Source organism: Nuphar pumila, chromosome 9, assembly GCF_984573655.1.
Source record: "Nuphar pumila chromosome 9, dmNupPumi1.hap1.1, whole genome shotgun sequence".
In the NCBI taxonomy this organism is placed as follows: Eukaryota; Viridiplantae; Streptophyta; class Magnoliopsida; order Nymphaeales; family Nymphaeaceae; genus Nuphar; species Nuphar pumila.
The window spans coordinates 4599232-4624390 of NC_143257.1; the positions used below are offsets into that span (position 1 = coordinate 4599232).

At 36.8% G+C, this 25159-nt stretch overlaps 1 protein-coding gene across 4 annotated transcripts in view; it reads right to left on the reverse strand.

The window, feature by feature from the left end:
- LOC149828262 (folylpolyglutamate synthase-like) overlaps positions 1-25159 on the reverse strand; it is an 88426-nt gene that overhangs the window by 40580 nt on the left and 22687 nt on the right. For all 4 annotated transcript variants that reach the window (XR_016434264.1, XM_090017483.1, XM_090017481.1 and 1 more), the window contains one exon: positions 13185-13268. Coding sequence is in view for 3 of the 4 variants with exons in the window: in XM_090017483.1 (XP_089873609.1) it covers positions 13185-13268 (84 nt within the window). In the remaining variant the exon portion in view is untranslated. The remainder of the gene's footprint in view (positions 1-13184; positions 13269-25159) is intronic.

A 25159-nucleotide genomic window follows, 5' to 3' on the forward strand; every position in this document is an offset into this window, starting at 1 on the left:
TGGAGGTAGAGTCAAAAAGTCCATAAAATAAAAATCACCCCTTTTATGGCCTTGCCCAATCAGCTTCCCTGACTGGAGATCCTGCACGATGCAATCTTTGGGTGAGAAAGAGACTTGGCATCCATGATCGGTGATTTGGGAAACGGAAAAAAGATTTAGATTAATCTTTGGAACGATTCTTACTTTAGGAACAAAAAAGTTTTGAGAATTTTTAAAATCAAGTGTTCTAATACTTTCAATTTTTAAAGATGTCCCATCGGCTGTTGAAACATAAGAAGATATGGGTTCGGAAAAAACATTAGAAAGAGAGTATTTATGAGATGTCATATGAAAAGAAGCACCGGAGTCTAATATCCACATACCTGGAGGTGATGAAGAATAGGCGATGGCGGCTCCGGATGTTGAAGAAGAAGTCTTGAGAAGATGTTGAAGAACTTCGGAGATATGATTGAGAGTTTCTTTGATATCTCCTTCTTTGGCACTTACTTCTTCCTTCTTTGGAGAATTTTCTCCAACCGCGGTCACTTTTCCCTTAAGCTTTGGACAAACCGGTTTAATGTGACCCGGTTCATTACAATAGTGACAAATCACTCCCTCTCTAGACCCATTATTTTTGTTAAAGTGAGGAGGTCTATATGCTTTTACATTTGATCCGGGCCTAGTGACGGCCAAAACTTCATCACTCTTAATGCTAAGGGCAAGTCGAGTTTCTTCTTGGCATATTTCGGCAAGGGCATCTTCAATGGGTAAGGCTTTACTTCTATGGAGAAGAGATGCCCTAACTTATTCAAATTCCGGTCGAAGACCATGGAGAAATTGGAAAAAATGCTCATTTTCAATTTGTTCCCTTCTCAACTCAATATCTTCCGGAGCCACCCATTTGTTAAAATATGTATATGTATATATATATATATATATATATACATATACTTATACATATATATATATATAAGTATATATATACATATATGTATATATATACTGTTTCTCTTTTAGTGAAATACCCGATAGGGGTATTCTTGTAAAACTGCAAATGTATTTTTTGTTTGTTACTTTTTCCTTTTTTCTTTTTCCTTTTTTACTTTTTCCTTTTTTATTTTTTGTCTTTTTGTAAGACCACAAGGGGCCCCACTCTTGTAGTCGTTGGGGCCCCAACGGTCAGATTTCTGACCGTTGGGGCTCCCAACGACTACAAGGGAGCCCCCTTGTGGTCCCTTCTTTGAGCCTCCCTCCTCTATAAATAGAGGAGGTGTTCTCCTCTTGTAGCATGGGTTTTTCACCCTTCTCTTCCTTTCTTCAATAATATCCAACTTATGACTAAGTCATTTTCTATATTTGAGAGTTTTGTGTGTGCACATTTGGTGTTTGTGTTCGTGGCTCTAGTGGTCACTCTTAAAGAGTGACCTTTGCTCTATTGGTGCTTCCGCCTCTTTTCATTACATGGTATCAGAGCTCGGTTGGTGATTGGGCTTTTTTTTGGAACGTGTGCCTCTCAATTTTTGAAGAAAGGAAGGACTTTTTGGTGCCGATGGAACGTGACTCTAAAGTGGAGCTTTCTTTTAAGCTAAATGGGTCCAACTATCTCATGTGGGCCTCCGCTATGGAAAATCATCTTAGAGGTAAGAAACTTTGGGGTTTTGTTATGGGAACTACTCCCGAACCCTCTCTTGTTCTCACCAAAATCGAAAATGAAGTTGAAAAAGCTTTAGATGGCGATGAGCGCATCAAAGCTATTAATGATCATCAATCCAAAATTTAGGATTGGGAAAGTAACCATGCCAAAATTTTGGCATGGTTTATGAATAATGTAGACCTTAACAATTGTGCTAATATTGCCAAATTTAGAAGGGCCAATGAAGCTTGGTTTTTCCTTAAGGGTATGTATACCCAAAAGGATCTTGCTCGACAATTTTTTTGTCAAGAAAAAATCTGTTCCACCAAACAAATGGATATGAGTGTCTGGGACTATTTTAGCTCTCTAACTCCTCTTTGGGATGAACTTACTCTTCTTGAGCCTAAGTGGGTGGCTCCGGAAGATATTGAATTAAGAAGAGAACAAATTGAAAAGGAACATTTTTTTCAATTTCTTCATAGTCTTCGCCCGGAATTTGAACAAGGGAATCTCTTCTCAATAGAAGCAAAGCCCTACCTATTGAAGATGCTCTTGTCGAGATATGTCAAGAAGAAACTCGACTTGGCTTGAGTTTTAAAAGTGATGAAGTTTTGGCCGTTACTAGGCCCGGATCAAATGTTAAAGGTATAGACCTCCCCATTTTAACAAAAATAGTAATGGGCCTAGAAAGGGAATAATATGCCATTATTGTAATGAACCGGGACACATTAGACCGGTTTGTCCAAAACTCAAAGGAAAGGTAGCCGCGGTTGGGGAAAATTCTCCAAAGAAGGAAGAAAGTACCAAAGGAGATATCAAAGAAACTCTAAATAACATCTCCGAAGTTCTCCAACATCTTCTCAAGACTTCTCCTTCAACATCCGGAGCCGCCATCTCCTACTCTTCATCACCTCCAGGTATGTGGATACTAGACTCCGGTGCTTCTTTTCATATGACATCTCATAAAAACTCTCTTTCAAATGTTTTTTCCGAACCCATATCCTCTTGTGTTTCAACGGCCGATGGTACATCATTAAAAATTGAAAGTATTGGAACACTTGATTTTAAAGACTTTTTCGTTCCTAAAGTAAGAATCGTTCCTCAAAATTAATTTAAACTTTTTTTCCGTTTCTCAAATCACCCATCATGGATGCCAAGTCTCTTTCTCACCTAAAGATTGCACCGTGCAGGATCTCCAGTCAGGGAAGCTGATTGGGCAAGGCCATAGAAGGGGTGACCTCTACTTTATGGATTTTTTTACTCTTTCATCTAAGTCATCTTGCAATCTTGTTAAAGACAAAAGTATTAGAATATGGCATGAGAGACTTGGCCATCCAAATTTTGTAAAAATGTCTCTTTTTCCTTTTTTGAACAATACTTGTAAAGACAATTACATGACTTGTAAAGATTGCATTTTTGGGAAATCTAAAGCTACTCTATTTCCTCAAAGAAGTTACTTTACCACTCGGCCATTTGAACTTATTTATTCCGATGTGTGGGGTCCTTCCCCTATTTTGTCTAAAGGAGGTTTTTCGTATTACGTGGTTTTTATAGATGACTTCACTCGATTTACATGGATTTACTTCCTAAATCGCAAATCCGAAGTTTTCTCCTTCTTTAAAGAATTTCATGCAATGGTCAATAATCAATTTTTGAGAAATCTATCTATTCTTAGGTCCGATTCGGGAGGCGAATATATGTCCAATGATTTTCAAAGCTATTTAAAAGAAAATGGAATTTGTCACCAACGTTCTTGCCCCAACACTCCGCAACAAAATGGTCTTGCGGAAAGAAAGCATAGACACATAATAGAAACTACAAGAACGTTATTAATTTCAAGAAATATTCCAAAATCCTTTTGGGCCGAAGCAGTTTTAACCTCTACCTATCCTAGTGAATCCCTTAGCGAAGATCATTTTGAACATCCAAGTGATGATCAAAACTTAGAAGAAAATGTTTCAAGACAAATTTAAGTCTACTTTAGAAGGAATGAAAGAAATCCTCCTTGTGCCCTTGAAAAATTTTCCCAAAGTGAGTCAATCGAAGAGACCTCTCAAAGAAGATCAAATCGGATTTCCAAAATACCAAATAGATTTGTTTCGTATGATTCCTTTTCTCCTAACTTTCGAGCATGCCTACTTGCTCTTCACTCCTTTCATGAACCATCTCATTACAATGATGCTAAGCAATATGCTCATTGGAATGAAGCTATGGAACTTGAACTTAATGCTCTTAAAAAGACACAAACTTGGGAAATCATTGATCCTCCTAATGGCAAGAAACCCATTGGATGTAGATGAGTTTTTAAAGTAAAAACTAAGAGTGATGGTTCATTGGAAAGATATAACGCTAGGTTGGTTGCCAAGGGATATGCCCAAGAGTATGGGGTAGATTATGATGAAATTTTTGCCCCAGTTGCTCGAATGACTAGTGTTCGAGCTCTTATTGCTATAGCCTCAGTTAAAAAATGGTCAATCTTTCAACTTGATGTCAAAAATGCATTTTTGAATGGTAATTTGAATGAAGAAGTTTATATGGAACCGCCTCCAGGTATGAACTTAAATGGAAAAATTTTGAAATTAAAAAAGGCTTTATATGGACTTAAGCAAGCTCCTAAAGCTTGGTATGATAGGTTTAGTAACGTATTAATCAATTTAGGATTTTCTTCTTGCTATACTGACACTGCTCTTTTTGTTAAAAGGACAGGTGACTCCATTATTATGCTTCTACTGTATGTTGATGATATGATCATTACTGGGAATGACAAAAAGGGAGTAAATGATGTAAAATCTATGTTAAAAGAAACTTTTGATATGTCTGACCTTGGTTATTTGAGATATTTTTTAGGGATTGAAGTGCTTATTCCCCGCGAGGATACATCCTATCTCAAATGAAATTAGCTGCAAAATTTTGTACCAAATCAGGAATATCTGATGAAAAGAAAGTCGAGACTGCTGAAGTTATTAATGCAAAACTGAGACTTGGAGATGGTGTTCTTCTTGAGGATCCAACCCCCTACCGTCAATTAATCGGATCTCTCACCTATCTATCCATCACACTTCCAGACATAGCTCATGCGGTTCATGCAGCAAGCCAGTTTCAGCATGCACCTACTTTGGTTCATATGGCAGCCGTAATGAGGATTGTGCGATATATCAAAAATACTATATCCAAGGGACTCTTCTTATCCTCTTCCTCGTCTCTTGACTTAACTGCTTTTACTGATGCTGACTGGGGAAGAAATCCCAATGATCGTATCTCAATAACGGGTCTTTGTATTTTTCTAGGTGAATCCCTCATTTCGTGGAGATGCAAGAAGCAACAGAAGGTTTCACTGTCATCCACTGAAGCTGAATATCGGGCCATGGCAATGACAACTATGAAAATCGTATGGCTCAGAAGTCTCCTTGCTGACATGGGCGTCCCCATTTCCACTCCCACCAAGCTCTGTTGTGATAACAAAAGTGCGATATACATTGCCAGCAATCACACCTTTCATGAGCGGACCAAGCATATCAAAATGGATTGCCATTATGTTCGAGACAAATACCTCAGAGGGACTATCTCATTACCATATGTTACTTCAGAGTATCAACTAGCTGACTTCTTCACCAAGGCGCTCCCAACTCCACGATTTATGTTTCTTCTTAGCAAACTTTCGGTCTTCTCCCTGTAAAGTTTAAGGGGGCGTGTTAAAATATGTATATATATATACATATACTTATATATATATATATACATCCGTATATATAAGTATATATATACATATATGTATATATATATATTGATTCTCTTTTAGTGAAATACCCGATAGGGGTATTCTTGTAAAACTGCAAATGTATTTTTTGTTTGTTACTTTTTCCTTTTTTCTTTTTCCTTTTTTACTTTTTCCTTTTTATTTTTTGTCTTTTTGTAAGACCACAAGGGGCCCCACTCTTGTAGTCGTTGGGGCCCCAACGGTCAGATTTCTGACCGTTGGGGCTCCCAACGACTACAAGGGAGCCCCATTGTGGTCCCTTCATTGAGCCTCCCTCCTCTATAAATAGAGGAGGTGTTCTCCTCTTGTAGCATGGGTTTTTCACCCTTCTCTTCCTTCAATAATATCCAACTTATGACTTTAAGTCATTTTCTATATTTGAGAGTTTTGTGTGTGCACATTTGGTGTTTGTGTTCGTGGCTCTAGTGGTCACTCTTAAAGAGTGACCTTTGCTCTATTGGTGCTTCCGCCTCTTTTCATTACACCATTTAGGCTCAAGAAGAACAAGTTCATCCCAAAGAGGGGTTAAAGAGCTAAAGTAGTCTCGGACACTCATATCCATTTGTTTAGTGGAACGGATTTTTTCCTGACAAAAAAATTGTCTAGCAAGATCCTTTTGGGTATACATACCCTTGAGGAAGAACCATGCCTCATTGGCCCTTCTAAATTTAGCAATATTAGCACAATTTTTGAGGTCCACATTGTTCATAAACCATGCCAAAATTTTGGCATGGTTACTTTCCCAATCCTCAACTTTGGATTGATGGTCATTGATAGCTTTGATGCGTTCATCGCCATCTAAAGCTTTTTCAACCTCATTTTCAATTTTAGTGAGAACAAGAGAGGGTTCGGGAGTAATTCCTATAACAAAACCCAAAAGTTTCTTACCTCTTAGATGATTTTCCATAGCGGAGGCCCACATAAGATAATTGGACCCATTGAGCTTAAAAGAAAGCTCAACTTTAGAATCACGTTCCATAGGTACCGAATAGTCTTCCTTTCTTCAAAAGCTTGAGAGGCACACGTCCCAAGAAAACAAAGAGAAGCCCGATCACCAACCTTGCTCTGATACCATGTAATGAAGAGGGGCGGAAGCACCAATAAAGCAAAAAGCACTCTTTAAGAGTGATCACAAGAGCCAAGAACACAAACACTAAAAGTGTATACAAAAAACCCACAAAAGGAGAAAATGACTTAAAGTCATAAGCTGGATATTATTGAAGAAAGAAAGAAGAGGGTGAAAACCCCATACCATTACAAGTGTGAGCCTCCTCTATTTATAGAGGAGAACTAAAGGAGGGACCATAAAGGGGGCTCCCTTCTAGTCGTTGGGAGCCCCAACGGTCATAAATATGATCGTTGGGGCCCCAACGACTAGATGGGTGGGACCCCTTTATGGTCCTTCAAAAAGAAAAATAAGAAATAAAAAAGAAAAATAAAAAGGGGAAAAAGAAAGAAAAAAGGAAAAATAAAAAAGGGAAAAAGTACATGGTAATTTACCAAAACACCCCTATCGGGTTTTTGGTTGTACAGAAAATGAAATACATTATGTATATATACATATATGTATATATACTTATATATACATATGTATATATATATATAAGTATATGTATATATATATTTATATATACATAATTTAACAAGACACCCATCAGATGTTAACAATTGCCATACATGCACAAATAAATTTGTGTACTAAGATGATACAAGACATTGGCGTAATAGACATCTAAAAGATAAACATGCATATGATTTACCAACAACAGTTTCAAACATTTTATATAGAACTCCATAGTGCATTTCATCACCTTTATCCATTGAACAAAGTCCCATGGACAAAAAACAAACTGTGCACAGCTAAAATATAAAATATGCTTGCAATTATATTTATTTATGTTCTTGTTGGGTCTACTCTTGATGAGAAGAGAACCTCCAATTAAAAGAGCAACCACCAGTCCCAGATCTGCCCATTTCTTGGATATAATCTGAACCTGGATCCAATGATGGTAATTCCATTGGAATTACCATGTTGAGTCCAAATAATCCTAGTCGTAGTTGGACCTTTATACAGCGATTTTGTTATCAAAATCTGAATCAGGCATAGATTGGATTTTCTTTTTATGTATCATTCGGAAAGAAAGAGAGGACCTACCTTATAAGAATTGGCTGACTATCAAGGGAAAAATAGGACTCAGATCATCCCTGCCTAGGGTCTCCTATTCCCACTCATATTCTCTCCCACTCCAGAATCATGTAAGAGACCCTCAAGGCTGGGATAGTACTAGCCTCAAACCTAAACCAAATCACCCTAGCTAGTCTTTAGTGGCATGATTGGAATTTCTTACTATTGATAGGATTTTCAATTGCAATCTTATTTGTACACTTACTAGCAACACATTTCTCGTCAAAATCCTTGTTTCTGTTCCACTAGAGAGAGCTGATTTGAGTCAACAAAATGGAGCCAACTTTGGTGCATGTGAATCCATATCAATATTTTCTGTCATTCCATATCTCTGATAATAGTATGCACTAATGACATGACATCAACATAAAAGTAAAAAGCATAACAAAAGAGCCACTTAAGCATATATTATTAAAAGAAAAGTAAAGAACATCATTTATCTAGCATACATTGGATATTCACTATATGTTATTTTCTAAATATCATCTTATATTTGTGTTAAACCTTTATCCTTATTTTTCTTTAACTGTTTCTTGTGTACTCCTTTATCTTATTTTCTATTTTTTAATATGGCCTTTATCCTCATTCCCTTTTTTCTTTTCTCCTTTCCATCCTTTTCTTCAGCATGTTTGTTGAACGAGACTATATGCTTCTAACTTAATTCTATGGAAAATCTACAGGGTTCAGTTAGCCAGAGAGCAAAATGGAATCCTACTCAGGAAGGATTTAGGAACTAACTAACAAGGATCCAAGACCACCTCTAGATTATGTAACTTGTTAAGTTGTTTTCCTTTTGAAAGGCCCATTGTCACCCATGTTTCAAGAATATTTGACAGAAAGGCAACTCCACAGAAACAGATCCTCAGTAAGTGGTAAATAGGAATTCTTTATATCCATGTATTACAAAGATACATGATAAGACACTCCTTTCATTCAAAAAGGAAAATTATAGGGCCCACCTCTCTAAAAAAGTAGCTCTCTCTCAAGGATTTTAAGAGAAGAAGCAAAGAAGATCCCTTCATTTATATCAAATTCATCATAGCATCAATGGCTGATAATCAAATTATTACTGAATGGACAAAATCAAAATTATCATTAGTGCTATGCCAAGCTATAGAGAATACAACCACCAGACATTGAACCTCTTAAGCAAGTTCTATGCAGGATATTGTAAATCCACTACTCCTAGAATTGCAATAATGCAAAAAAATATAAATAAAAAATAAAACTTCAACATGTTCCTCAGCAAATTGAACAGAAATTGGATGCGAAAAAAAAATGGCCATGAGCGATGATGCATATATTTGGAGCACTACACTCAAATCAAAACTACTGGTCATACATTATATAGGACAACCACTTGGCCTCCAACAATCTTCATTATGGAAAGTAAAGACTGGGTTGGGAAACATAACCTCCACTGCCCACTTCTCCTTGCCACTTAGGCCTACAAGGATAACCACTTGACCTCCAACAATCCTCATCATGGGCAGTAAAGATTCGGTTGGAAAACTCGATCTCCATTGCCCACTTTTCCTTGCCAGTTAGGACTACAAGGATCTAAGACCAAGTATCCCAATTGATGACTCACTTCTAACCCCCCAACCAAATAACAACCAACATGGCCTGATTAAAATAGATTGGACTGAGATCCAACTCTCTCTGTCCATCTCTCCTTGCCACACGAGCTTCCAAGAATGTTTGACATATGAGCTATGCCAGGTAGGTTGACTTTCAGTTGTTACAGGTTTTGGTTACAACCATACAAAGCTAATACAAGATTGTTCCATAAGAAGTTATAAAAGGGTACAACAGTATGCTTTCTAGCCAAGTTTGTGTTCTTTTATATATTTTGAGCCATGAAAGGTTTGAAACAAATCCAACTATTTATGACAATGGCATATATACAATGTCACAGGGATTCGTCCGATAGGGTGCCGCACCCCCGTCAATGCGATGCAACATGGGTGTGGGTGCAGCACCCGGTCCGGTCAAACTAACCGTGGGTGAGGTCAACCACACCCAGGGTCATATATGTCCAAAACCAAAAAAGAAAAACTAAGGGTGGGTGGCGCATGGGATTAGGGCACATCACCCTCCTCCCCCGACCCCAACGCCTCCCCCTTCTCTTCTCTTGCTCCTCTTCCACGGTGGCAGTCCCCAACCCCTTCTCTCCTTCGACGAACAGCAGCAGCCCTCTCTGATCCCTCCTCTCCTCCTCCGATGACTGAGTCTCTCTCTCTCTCTCTCTCTCTCTCTCTCTCTCTCTCTCTCTCTCTCTCTCTCTCTCTCTCTCTCTCGTAGGTGTCGAACCCAGCCCTGCTGGGCTGGGTTCGGCTCCCATCCCTGCTCTGTTGAATGGGCTGGGTTCGGCTCTGTCGAGCCCAACCTTGGCTCTATCGAACCCAACGGCTAGGGCTTCTGGGTTGGGCTGGGTTCGGCATTTGGTTTTAGATTGTTAGTTTGATTTATTGAGACAGAATAGCAATTGTAGATTGTTAATTTGATTTATTGCATGCGTAGTGAATTAATGATATGAAAATTGCTTTTTATTTTATTAGTGTTATTGTTAACTATTAAAAATTATATATATATATATATATATATATATATATATATACCCTCCTGCACCCCTGCACCCAAGGTTTTTTAAAGTGCCGCATCGCCGCACCCGCACCTATATGACATAGCGTATATAGCATGGGTACTTCAAAATGGCCAACATATCTGTTTCAGCACTTGTACTTCAAGGTGTTAGCGTTTGGTGCTTCAATATATACATATGCTATATATTGTACATATTTATTTTATATTTTCTTCATATTTGATAAATCTCTCTCTCTCATCCATCTTCCCATCTCGTATCTCTTTTGCTTTTGTTTCAAACAACCCATGATGACAAGCCATGGGTTAATGGTTTTGAATACGAGTGAGCACTGGCTGGCAGTTGATGAGAGAGAAAAGAAACAAAAAAGATGAGGAAGAAGAAAAACAAAGCATATAGGAAGAAAAGAAGAAGAAGAAGAGGAGGACGAGAAAAAGGAAGAGGGCAGGAAGGCCTAGCAGTTGCAGCTTGCCAGCAACAACCAGTGATTTCTGGTCAGTTGAGAGAGAGAGAGAGAGAGAGATGTTAGATTTGGTAGATCTAACAGCCAAAAAAGGGTACACTAGTCCATAGAGAAGTTGGCTCCACCCATATGTATACAATTCTTTGGCCAGCATGTGTGTGCCACTTGTGTTGTATCAATGACTGGTATCTTATTTATGCATTTTTAAGTAAATGTGACCATACAGATTTATCCTCATGGTTCATTTATTTTTTAACGTCTTGAACTAATAAATTTAAATATTAAAAATTATATTTTAAATAAGGATAAAATGAATGGTCCAAATTGCACCAAGATATAACAATAAAAAAAGAGGGCTTTTCACATCCAAATTGCTAGACTAAGAACATGGATTGTACTAAATGAATCACGCAAATCCACCGACATGAGCTGATCTACGTGGAAATGCATGAGTAGGTGAGACTTTGAACTCATTGATAATATGTATATCTGCACCACAGAGTAAGTAATATGATATATGACAGAGAGAGAGAGATTCTGAAGGGGCTTGGGTCTATCATCTATGGTTGCATGAGGCCTGGGCCAGACTTCCAGTCTGCTAGGCCTTCACAAGACCCACTAGAACCCTTCACATATTCCTCTTTAAAAGGAGATATATCCAACTTAATTAAGGTTTTCGTATGTCTGAAGTTTTATGCCTGAAATGCCAAAGATGTATAGATTCCAAAACAATTTATTAGTGTGTGAATACAATTCTTTTTCCTACATTTACACTTTAGAATTGATCTAGATTGATTCATAATGCAAGCATTCTCCTGTGATTTTTCCTCTCAGCTCCTATGACAAGAGGTATCGATTTCTATTTATGTGCTAGATGTTCTTTTAATGCATGTCTCTTCTATGGCCAACAAATTTCCCCTACAAATACTCTAACAATATAAAAAAATATTCATGAAGACCATAACTGACAAAATAGATGGCAGTTTCCAACAGAATACTAATCTGATAAAAGCTTTTGGTATGTCAGTGCATTTCTTTTGGTGCATTGATATATCTGGACTTATTTATATTACTAATCACAGAAAATCTCCTTAAAACTTTTGTTTTTCTGTTAAAATAAATTTATTAAAGGTCATGTGTTTTTATCAAATCCTAAGTGGTTTCATTTGTTGTTTCTCTGAATTCTTTAACTGGCAATTCTTTTCTTTTTTTTCTGTAATAGAGAATGAAAAAAATATAAACTATGTATATTAGTTCTCATGATAAACATATGAATGATCAAAGTTACAGATGTGGAAAACAAACCAACATAATGTGTAGAATACAAGAGAAGGAAAGTAACAAATGTAATAATTATATTGCAACCATGTGAAAATATATGTGTATTTATATAAATATATATGAGTCACTAGAGTTTGAGAACTACCATGTGAACCTTGATTTCCATGAACTTTTTGTTTTTTATCTCTTAAATCTAACCGTAGGGATGTGATCCACATGGTATTATAAGGACCAGCACTTGAATCATCTAATTATGATGCATAAACAAGAATTTTTAAGGCTTTAGAATCAACGGCTCATAATCTTCATAAATATTCAAGTATCCAAAAATTGTACTTTTTCATTGAAAATATAAGATCCAACAGCTGATTTCTAGCAAATTCACCAGGACGAACACATCTAAATGGCTGGATTTGCAAAAAAGGTGTTGGAAATGCCCAGTTCACACAGTAGTTCTCATATTTCTAGTTCTCATGTTCTAGTGACACATGTATTATATATATATATATATAGATTGTACTTTAGGTATTTCTTGGAATGTATTTTTTATTTTTGTATTTTGTATATTTCATGACCTAGAAGGGCATTTTATTCTTTAGGCTGGCTAGCCGTTAGGTCCCTCTCTGTTGTATATATATATAGGGGATATATCACTGTTTGAGGTATGCATCTTCTTGAGCAGCGCCTTGTGAGTATTGGGAACTTCTTGCTCTTCTTAGACCTATTTCATTACAGCTTGCCAACCAGAAAGCAATTTCATAGTGTTGCAACTCATGTTAATTTGCTTCAAGCATGAAACTGTTAGGTTGTTGAAAACAGATTACTTTTCTTCTTTAGTGTGGTTGCTTTAAATAGATATTTTCAAAAAACAAAGCAGTTTCTATAAGCCACACCATTCAGCATTTTCAATATACACAATGTGAACATAAATCTCCAGACAATTTCTCCTTTACACCTAGATGCAACCTCAAAATCCCTGTACAGAGGGTATATACTAATTCTATTGGAAAGTACAAGTTGACTATAAATAGCACACGTAATAGAAGGCTGCAGCTGTTTATTGTCATTTTTTGTTTTAATAAATCATAGAAAAGGAAGGCACGTTTTTTTCTTTCTTTCTTTTCCGGCCATGGTTGCTTGGAGATATCTTCCAGTGGCAATTGAAACCCAAATATGTTGGTTAGGTTGCATGATTCTAGCAATGCAGTCATTACATCAGACTTGTATATTGTGGTTAACATGTTACAAAGGAAAATATAGAGCAGGAATGCTCTCTGGTACCTTTTCAAATGTGAAGATCCTAAACGCCAACAATGTGAGAAACTGGAAGAGAGGAGGCATTGGTATCTCCTCTGATACATTTTCCTGAAAATCCAAATCTCAGAGTTAACTTCATATCTTTCAGCTCAATAATTTCCTATTAGTTTCCAACATTACACACACACACACACACACACACACACACACACACACGTGTGCGTGCACACACACTCACTTATGATGATATTCTAAAACATTATAAATTCCAATTTCCAAAGCATGCAAGTAATCAATATCAACAGATTCTAGCTTGTGTTTTTTCCTGGAAGAGAGAAGGCATTGGTATCTCATACATTTTCCTGAAAATCCAAATCTCAGAGTTAACTTCATATCTTTCGGCTCAATAATTTCCTATTAGTTTCCAACATTACACACACATGCGTATGCGCGCACACACAGACACACTCAATTATGATGACATTCTAAAACATTATAAATTCCAAAGCATGCAAGTAATCGATATCAACAGATTCTAGCTTGTGCTTTTTGAGAAAATGCTATAGATTGTGGCCCAAACACAATTTGCTCAACGTTTATCAGCCATTTCCTACAAAAAGAAAAAGGAAATGCTTCATGTAATAAACATTGCAAAAAAGAGATAATAAAATAGCAACATCAAGTCAAAAATGTAATATCTTTGATATGGAGAAGGTGTTGAGGGAGTTAATTGTCTTTTTTCTTGTTCCTATGTAAATAAGACTTTATGTCTTATACTTAAGGGCCTTTTGTCACTGCCTTATTTTTTGTAAAAGGTGATGTATATGATGCTAATAGTAAATATGAAACAGGCATTTTTTTGTGTGTGCCCTAAACCTCTCTCTCTCCCCCCTATCATTTCTTCTTCTTCTTGCATTTTCCCTCGTCCTACCACTTTTCTTTTCTTCATTTCTCACCATCAGCTTACTACACACTGAAATCCACTGCAATGGTGACTTGAAGATGGTATCAGGGCATTAAAGATTCCTGAAATGGGTCTCTTCACGAGGAATACAGGTTCATGAAGTGACGTCCCTCCTTGAAGAATGATTGGTGAGAGTTAAAGGAATCAGTGCTTGGGTCTTTGAGATTACATATTGTTTTTTTATTTTACAGAGTTTATTCAGATTTGTTTTCTGAATCATATGAAGCAGTATTGAACTATTGAAGTTTTTTTTATATTTCCTGTTGCTAAGTTCGGGGATTTTCTGAGGTAATCTCAAGTCCGGCCAAATTTTGGTGGGTATCATTCAGTTGAACAGGCCGATAATGTCGTCTAAACTCCTGGAAAAAATAATGCAAGGTGAAAACCACAGAAAATTGAATTGGGATCAAATCTTAAGGCTTATTTGTAGCAGTGACAGTCTTTGACAGTGGGTTTCAATTTAAAGGTGGATTTTGTTGCTGTTTGTCCCTTTAATTGCGAGTCTAATGTGGAGAAATGCTTATACTCATTATTTTGGCATGATGGTTACCAGTCCCTTTTATATTATGGTGGCAGCATCTAGTTATGCATATCTAATTTATATAACGGCTTGTAGCATGATGCTATTTGCTTAAATTAGTTGTGTATGAAGATTGTGTGAAAGCTGGAAATAGTTAAGAGGAAGTTTCCGTGGTATTGAAACCCGATTAAAGATGGAACCTAATCCCAATGTTGGTGAACCAAGAAGATGGGAGTTTTACAGTGAACCCTAATGAAAGAGGCTCTATGCTGTGTGCTCAAGGAATGACCTTTTTCATTACATTATCATGGCTGATACGACTTGCAAACAAGGAAAAACCAGGGTTATCGGAAGCACCATAGGGCATGTGGAATCGTGCTTCTCCGAAGTGCATTTTGGAAGCACAAAACGTGGTGATTTCGAAACGTGCTGAGAAGCACCAAAAAAATTGGAAAGCACGCTTCCCAATTTAGGAGAAGCTCACTTCTCCTTTTTTTCATTTTTTTGTGTTTTCATTTTTTTTATCTCTTTTTTTGCTTTTCCCTTGTTTCCCCCTCACTTCCTAAGTGGCTTCCGGTTCGCTTCATAGGTCGCTTCCGAGACAATTCCTGGTTCGCTTCTAAGTCATCCTGCGCTTCCTGCTTCCTAAAATTTTGTAAGTGCCTCACTTTCTGCTCCCGCTCCCACTTCCCCGATTGGCAACTCTGGGAAAAACTAAGGAAAAATGAAGATAGGTGTAGGACAGTGGAGAAATGAGAGGAGAATAAGAAAGTAGAGAAGACAATCAAGGTTGTTTGTATCGTGCCATATTGTACGATATGATACTTTTTGCCTTAATGATACGATACACACTTGTATTGCGATACACTCATGTATCGACCTGTATCATACGATACAGGTCTGACGCACTTAAAAAGACCTGAAACCGAGTCTTTTTCATTTTGAGTTTAAAAGGCTTCTTAAGGACCGACTTTTACACATGTAGAGACAGTTGGAAGGGAACCCATGCACCCTAGATTCTCTGAGATCGATTTGAGGGCCAATTCTTGCAAGGGAGAAAGCTTTTGTGATTTTCTCAAGAGTGCATTTTCACCCATTTTTTCACTCAAGGAAGTGGGTTAAGGTAAAAAATCCCTATTATTTACTTGTTATTGAGTGTTTTTTAGGGAAGATAGCATCAAAAGATCCAGCATAGCAATGGTGAACTCAAGTAACGACTTGAAACCGATTAAGAATCAAATGCAACTATTGCCAAAATAGTTTTTCGGGTAGTATCTCTCAGTTTAAGCATCATTCAGCCGGGACACACTATAATGTGCAAAAATGCACGTCAAGAAAATTTTTGAATGTCGTAAAATGGCAATGACAACAATTACTGGATGATGTGAGAGGAAAAAGACAAAAAAAAATAGAAGAATGAGGTAGAAATGGGATATACGGAGCCCTAAGAGGATGTGTATTATGAAGATGAGTTCCCTACTTCTTATCCTAGAGCTCATAGCATAGGGTCAGAAGTAGGAAGTTCTACAGCGAAGAGAAAAAGTGTGGTTGGTGTCGGTACTAGTGTCGCGGGCACAAAAAGAAGAGGAGAAGGGAGTTCTTCGAGAGCAGGACCAGGAGGTAGAGCTAGAAGCTCTATTAGGAGTTTTTTTTCTCCTATGACTTTCGTTGAAATGTAGCTCGACATTCGTACTTCTATGACTCCTCAACATTTAGTCGAGCAAGCGAGTGTCACGATTAGAAGATGATTCTATGATGTCTGCATTCCTTTCAATGCAGCAAATTCTTTTTCATTTTCAAGAAACACTCCTGCGTCATGGCCTTGATCTAGGTTTAAGCTTGTGTTAGTATCTACAGGACTAAAAACTGAAACCTAAATTGATTGTGCATTTAGTCAGGCATGGCATGCATCATTTAAAAAGAAAATCAAATTAAAGATAAAAAGTCACTTATGTATCCAGTTCAAATTTTGTAATGATAAGTACATGCATTATTAACTGTGCATGCATGTTTAAATACTTATGGTTAAGTGATTGCTTTTGATTGAAAGAGTTATGCAAGTGTGAATGATTAAAAGTCTTGTAAAGCATTGCATCGTACGTATTCTTAACGTGTTAATTGATATTTGTATGCGTGAGTATTGGAATATGCTATTGCATGCTTGTTTTAATTTATGTGTACATAACAGATGTCATAACCAGTATCGAGTCTTGATACAAGATGCCTTCATATCATGCTTTAAGAGAAAATATTTTAGATGCTAATGTGAATAAAGTGAAGGCTTATTGTGATGAGATGAGGCAGTCGTAGAGAAAGATTGAGTGTAGCATCATGGCAGATGGGTAGACAGATAGAAAGTCAAGGACTTTGATAAATTACTTTGTCTATTACCCCAAAGGAACCATGTTTTTTAAATCAATTGATTTATTAGATACGTAGAAAGACAACAGATGTATTGTTGAGGGTTTTTTATCAAGTTGTGAAAAAGGTTAAACCTCAAAACATTATACAATTCATTACTAATAATGCAGCAAATTATAGGACAGCAAGTAAAAAATTGACAAAAAAATTTGGGTCATTCTTTTGGACCCTGTCTAATGCTCATTGCATAGACCTCATGTTTGAGGACATTGGCAGCATAAATGAGGTACATCAGACAGTTGAATGCTGCTAAGAAATTACTAAGTTTATTTATAATCATGCATGGGTTTTGAGCCTAATGAGAAAGTACACAGATGGTGCTGAGTTAAATCGTAGTGCAATCTGCGAATTTTTTGAAAGTGCAAAGTTTAGTAAAGAATAAAGCTATACTAAAAAAATGTGTTAGATCGGCTGAGTGGAATGCATATCCCTATGCACAAAAAAGAAAGCCCAGAGAAATTGTAGATATTGTATTCAAAAGTGAATTATGAGATTCATGCATGAAGTTATTGAGAATAACTATATCTTTGGTGAAGGTGCTTTGATTGTTTGACAGTGAAAACAGACTAGCTATGGATTATCTCTATGAAGTGTCTTCAAGCAAATCCATACCAAAAGAAGAAACAGATTAGAGCACAAAAGGCTCAATGACCTTTTTTACATTCACTACAACTTAAGACTGAGGCAGAGTTATATAAAATTGTAAAGTTTATTTCTTATTTTCATTCAAAACTCGACTAATTTTAATTTTTTTCATGTCATCTTTTAGGCAAATCAAAAAGTTACCAGCAAGGAGGCACAAAGAGTAATTTGATCCCATCAGTTTGGAACATTTTAATGAATTGGATGCATGGGTTGAAGAAGAAAAAGACTCTTTTGAATGAAGAGGAAATTCAGTTAATTAACATGGAAGGAGTACAAGAGGTAGATGATGAAAACCCCACATATCGTGGAGACGATGTGGAATAAAGATGATTATGATTATTGATGTATCATGTTTTATTAAAAAACTTGTTCTTGTGAGATGCTTTTGTTTATGTAATATGAAAGAATGACTCTAGTGGTATGTAATAGAGACATAAATGCTTCAGATGTGATTTTATGTAAGTAGTGTGTGCAATTCATCATTATTTCATGTGATATGATTTTTTAGAATTTTTACTAAATTTTTCTGATTTTTCTTGATTTGTTTTTATTTTTTACATTTTTTTGAATTTTTTATTAAAAATTTAGGACACGGTGTTACTATTGGGTTGACCGATACGGGCACTCTTGTGAAAAGCGTTGAGGCGTAGTGAGGCGCTCCACCAAAATCTGAGGCGAGGCGTAAGCCTCAAATTTTTTTTTTTTAACTTAAAAAAACTATAAAAATTATCTAAAATTATAAATAAATAAGAAATGCTTTATTAATGAAGCACTAACCAACACGAAATAAAAGATCTCAAATAAATACGGAAAAAATATGAGATTAACATGTAAAAGTAACATTAATGCAACAACTTGATCTATGTAAGTATCTAAGAAATAAAATATGAGCATTCATTCAATAAAAAACTAACATTAACAACAAAATGCATATTAGCACTAACAACCTCAGTTTGGAAGAATGCCTGATCCTTGTAAAAATTAAAATTCATTATGTAAAAAACCATACTGGTTGGAGCATTGACATGGTAAATGAATTGGATTCTGGACTGAAAAATGGAGTGGATGCCCTGAGACACTTGTTGCGTAGATTGGGTAAGACTAAACGCAGCCCTAGTTGGAGTGATGTTCAGTAAAGGTTTGAAATAATTAGATATCACTATTTTCTTAATCAAGTGCTACTTGGAGAACAATGTGCACAGTCGTGCTTAGTGAAGGTGTGTGTGTACTGTTTGCAATATAGGTAACAAACGCAGGTACCTATGAAATGCTAAGAAATGCATATGGTGAATGCATTGTGTAAATAACCATATTAATCGGAGCATTGATAACAGTCCTCTGGACTGAACAATGGAGTGGATGCACTTTTTTACTTGTTGCATGAATTCGGTAAGACTAAACCCAGACCTAGTTGGAGCGATCGTCCGATGAAGGTTTGAATATTTAAGAATCACCATTTCCTTCATTCATTGCTACTTGGAGCTATTTGCAGAGCTTAGCGAAGGTGTGAAAGCATCATTCTCAATATCAATAACAAAAATTCAAGGGTATATGAAACTCATATGTGATATTGTAATGTTGTTTGTGCAAGTGGAAATTCGAAGATGCTTCATTTAGTTAAGAATTATTTGCCACATGCCCCATGAACCATATTTCTTGTTGTTTCTAGCAAGGTTCCTACACATCAGAAGGCCAAACACAATATTTTTTGAACAAAAGGAGGACGCAAAAGGAACTTGATTCAGCTTCCTAAAACACTGTCCAATTTCAATAGAACAGAAATTAAAGAACTGTATCAATCAACAACTGTGACCGTGAATTTATCGAACTACATCAATTCTCAAAAATTCAAGCGTATAGAAGCTCGCCAACGATCAAAGAAGTCGGTACAAATCATAAAATCATCGTTACGTCGATCAACCACTAAAATTCTGAAACGAACCAGTCAATTAGATCAATTCAATCACACAGGAACTCGTACTTCGATGCGCAATCACGCCAAAATTCAGGATTTATCAAAAAAAATTGTGAATCTAAAACCACCAAAAACCCCGCGGAAAACGAACCAGAACGCGCTACGCACCTTGCCGAGGACGATATCGAAGGTTTTGGGGGAGCGAATGCGATCGTGAGCGGCGTGAGAATGGCGCTGCCCTTGAGGACGGTCTTGGCGAGATAGTGGACGCGCTTCGCAGGCTGAGGTTGAGTTCCCAATTCTTCCTCAGACACCGCCATATCTCCTCACTCAATGGAATTCATAAATGCCCTAAAAGAAATGAAGGATACTGATTCTGTTTGTGGGAGCGATGAATCTGACGGGAAGATTGGAGAATAAGACGGTGGATCAGGCTTTCTTCCAAACCGAGGCTGGTTAACCGATTTTTTTTTAATGTGCGCCTCACGATGAGGCGCGCCTCGCCTCACGATGAGGCGTGCCTCGCCTCAAGGCGCATGAGGCGTACACCTATATGCTTTTACGCTTTTTTACTGCGTCTCAAGGCACAAAGGTCCTCGCCTCGAGGCGAGGCACGCTTTTTGCGCCTTGAGGCGCGTTTTTAACAACACTGGATACGGGTAACAATACGCTAATTACAACCTTGAAGACAATAGTTAGGGCAATAAAAAAGGTACTCTTTTCTCACTCTTTTTTGTAGCATTAAAATGATTTTTATATTAATTGATAATGACATGCAAATCCCTAGACTGGTCAACTCAGGTTTGGATGACTATGACCCTTGGATTATGTAATATCGCGTATTTTGGTACTTAGTCATTTTATAATTTTGACGAAAATTTGGCCAAGTCTAGGAGAAAAATCGTTTGAACCTGACCGACGACATGGCATTGGATAGAAATGATTGGAGGAGAAGGATTCATGTGGAAGACCCAAAATGATTTTCTTTTTTGGTTCATATCGTTGACCCCAATTGTTTTGGGATAAAGGCGTAGTTGTTGTTGTTGTTGTTGTTGTTGTTGTTGTTGTTGTTGTTGTTGTTGTTGGGAGAAAAATCGTTTAAGGCTCGATTTTTTACACTGAAGTCTTTAAGTCTGGGCTTGACACAGGTCTCATCGACAAGGTCGAGGCGAGCCAAACGAAGCGTGAGAAAGAGTTTTAGTTTCGACTTTTAAATTCGAGCAAAATTCAGGTTATTTTCGGGTGAAATTTGAAATTTGATATTAGTGTTATATGTCGTTGGATGCATCTCAAAATTCTGAGCGTAACAGTGTTTTACTTTCCTGAATTCGAGTTTCGGCTGGCCCAAAAATTGCTTTTTTCTGAAAATTGAGCAGTTTGTCAAAACGGATCCGAAGTTGGATCGGATTAGATCCAATGCATAAGATCCAAATTATTATAAATTTGGACCTTATGTAAGACCCACTTTAATCTGAATTGAATCCAGATCTTGATCCATTTTCATTTTGGGCATGGGTTTGGATTTTTTTATCCGGATCTAGATCCGGATCCAAATCCAAGCCCCACGATTTTTCAGCTTTAAATTGAATATAAAGTTTTAATTTGGGGTTTAATAAGGTTAGGGAGCCTTCTGGGGTAATTTGGATATTTTTGAAAGTTTTTAGATAATTTTTATTAATTAATATTTATTTATTTATTTATTTATTAATATTAATTCTGAATTTCTATTTTTGGGCTGAATATGACTTCTTAATAGAGTCCTTAGTTTTGCTTAAGAGAGGTTAAGAAATAGTTTTAAAAGTTTTAAAAAAGAAAAAAATTACCAAACGTGAAAAAGTCAACTTTTTGAAGAGTTTCAAAAATTTTGGAAACTAGAGGGAGTAAGAGAGTTTCATCTTTTGGAAACTCTCTTAGAGAGGGCTGGAGAAAAAGGAGGGGGCGTCACCCCCTCTCTCACTCATTATATAAAGAAAAGAGAGAGAGAGAGAGAGAAGGAAAAAGAAAAAGAACGAGGGGAAGAGGAGAGAGAGAGAAAGGGAAAGAGAGGAAGAAGAAGGGTCTTCTTCTCCAGCCATCCAACCCTTGATCCACCATTGTTTCTTATTCTTTTTCAAGTTTTTGCTAAGGTACGGGTCTCCTCTTTTGAATATAGATGAGAAATCGAATGCCGGTTCGATTTCATGTAATATCTTGGATGAAATCCATGGGAAAAACGTTTTTATGGTTGATTTCTCAAAAAACGCATGGAGGATGATCTATGAATCTTCCTCCATGGCTGAATTCTTGTTTTTTTCTTGCATCTTTTTCCTGAAAAAAAAATTGTACATATGATAACAAAATTTTATTTATTGGTAGGAGTGGTCCTTTTAGAACCCTCTTGGGTGAGAATCGATTTTCATGGGTGGATCTTGTTATGGGTTGACTTAATGCGTGAAGATAGGTGTTAAAAATATGTTGTATGCATGTATTGCTCAGAAAATGTGTAAGTAAAAGCATGTTGGCTCTGTAATACCTGTTTTTCATGCATATAAATATGTATAGTGTATACATGGTTTGGTTTTTTGTGAAAAAGAAAAAAAATGAGTAGCAACGGGCCATCGAGGACCCATACAATCTGGTTGGGGACCTCACGGTCTGGCCGAACCAGGGCCAGACCTACAAAAGGTCTGCCAGGCCCAGCTGGACTGTGTCCAGCAGGCCTGGTCAGTCCTGCCGAGCCTCAGGACTCAGCCAAGTGGCTCGGCTGAGCCGGCCCAGGTCAAATCAATAACAAAAAAAAAGAGTTAATAATAATTTTTTTTATGGTGGTTGTTCAGCCCTGACAGCACACACAGGCCCGGACTGGGGCCTATGCATGGGCTGTCAGACCCAGCCGACAGGGTCAGCTGGGCTGACTCAGCCAACCCGGCTTGTCAGAAGCCTGCCTGGCCCAGTCTGGCCCTTGGGCAGGACTGGGACAAGCCTGGCAGGGTTGGTCAGACCCGACCCAGCTGACTCAGGTCAGCTGGGCTTGCTGGGAACCCCAGCCGACTGGGTCGGCTGGGTGTGAACCCTATAGAAAAAAAAAACATACAGAGGGGGCTCGGTTCTTGTTTTGTTTACAAAAAAAAAAATGTATTATGTGCTGCCTTTGTATATTTCCAGATTTTTGGCCATTGTAAAGGCTTCAGCTATGTGCATGCTAGAACGGAATTTTCACATGTTTATGATTAACTAATTGTGCATGATCAATGTCCAAATGCAATGTCAACTACATGGGTATTTTGTAAGCTTGTATAAAATCTGAAATTTTTTATTAAGTTGCATATGTATAGTTGCCTAAGTGGTCACATGTTTAAAGAAATTCATGAAGGAAGACTTGCATGTGACGCAAGTATGTGAATTAAAGCACGCATTTGCCATTAATAAATGCATTAAATGAAGTCATGCAAATGACATGAATGTGCGAATCAAATGAAAGCATGCAATGAATATAGGGTTGTGAATTCATGCACATGCATATTATCGTTCTAAGCACATCTTTAAATGGCATTTATGAATGTGCATTGAGAAGCATTTAGAAGTAATGCATTATGGTATGTTATTCATGATTTTTGCATATGGTGCATCGATAATCTGAGTGAATCATCGCAGGCCTGGAGAGCCTCGAGCACTGGATGTTCCTTCTTTATTTACTTTTAAATGCATCGCAAAAATCACATTTATTTTTATTGCATTGTATTGCACTGTTTTATGTTTTTCCACAGTCGGGAGTCTTGTGATGACTCTCGCAGGAGTAGATGCAAGCTTTTGCCTTTGCTTTTGCATGCTGAATTGCAAAATTTAATAATTGGCTTTTAATAAAAAGATAATAAATAAAAACAGTATAATATACGATCTGAGATTTTCCATCGAAAGAATAGGCATTTTAGAGATTCGTTTTGAGGGACCATGAGGATACAAAAACTCTGTGTGCTTTATTATTACCCCTAAACCCGATATTGAGGTTCTTTCTCATAGCCACGGTTTTAGGGAAAGTCTGTCACTTTACTTGAAGGTGGTGTGTTAGACACAACTGTTGTTTTGGTATACCAAGAAAGTGGCACTATTGGATGTAGAGATCCTTAGTGTCCCGACATTAGATGTGGATGTCTAATGTTCCGAAGGTGATTCGGTCGAGGGCTAAGTTTGGAACTCATTAATAAAATACAACTTGTGTGCTAAGCTACCCTGAGAACCCTACTTGACCTCGAGAAATTTTACCTGTTTTGTGTATCCGTGAGCAACGGTAATTAAAAAGAGGAACTTAAATTGTGTGTATTTAATAGGGACATGCATATGAAAGAAAAACTATAATGAAATATAATAATTTACAAATGCATTCACTAAAGCCATGCATATTCCTGCTATGCATTAGATCATGCATATTTACCTGTTTTCTTAATTGTTACATGTTGGTAATTGCATGATGTTGTTCTCTTATACATGTTAAATGATTGTTTTGCTTAAATGGTGACCCCTGTTATTTATTAAATGTTCTTTCATGCTTAATAATTGTTTCTTATTGCATGAATGCTTAATTGAATTATGAATTTGTCATAATTGCATATTTCTAAGTTATTGCATGAATCTTATCTGTATTTTTATGCTCATTTATTTCATTAGAGGTACCTGTACGCAGAATTCTTCGAATTTCTGACACCCTTATTTTTGTGGTTTTCGCAGCCGCAAAAGATCAGTGAAGCGACTAGTTTCTGAGAGAACTACGAGTGTCACACTTTCGCTAGACAGTTCACAGAGAGACAGTGTAGCTCAGTTTTCTTTTATTTACTTTTATGTCATTTAAATAACTCTGATATGTTTTTTGCAATTATTGTTAAATACTCTTTCTTTCATAATTAATAAATAATGAGTTGTTATGGTTTAGAATGATAAATGTAAGATCTCTTGTGGTGTGTTTAGCTATCCAATTGGGAGTGAAACTGTAAAGGCACCGGGTCTCTGGGAATATTTTCGTAATTGATTTAAAAAAAATCCGCAATTTTTAAGGGGTATGAGTTAGGATCGTTACAGATTATACGGTTCTCAAAATTTTTTGAAATTACTTTTTTGCCTTTAAAACTTGCCGAGCATGTTTCAAATGCATTACAACTCTGATTTTGATGAAATCATAACCGTTCTTGGATTTTCGATACAAATGCGACCAAATGTTCAAAACTCATAAAATTGACCTTTAAAATTATGATTATGCCCTTGGAGTTGTCGGGAATGTTTTAAGTATGTATGAACTCTGATTTCAACGAAATCACTTCTGTTCTCTTCGAACTTTCGATGCAGACGCAATCGTGCACTCAACTGTCACAAAATATGATTTTTATCTTGGTTTTTCTATTAGTTTAATTTGGGTATGATCCAACTCAAGTTAGCTATTTAATTTAGATCGGGTCCACTTAATGGATCTAATATTTAGATATCCAGTAAAAATAAAAATCTAGTAGTTCCTTTGATAATCGGATTTCCCTTGAAATTTTTTAGATAAATATATTATTGATTGT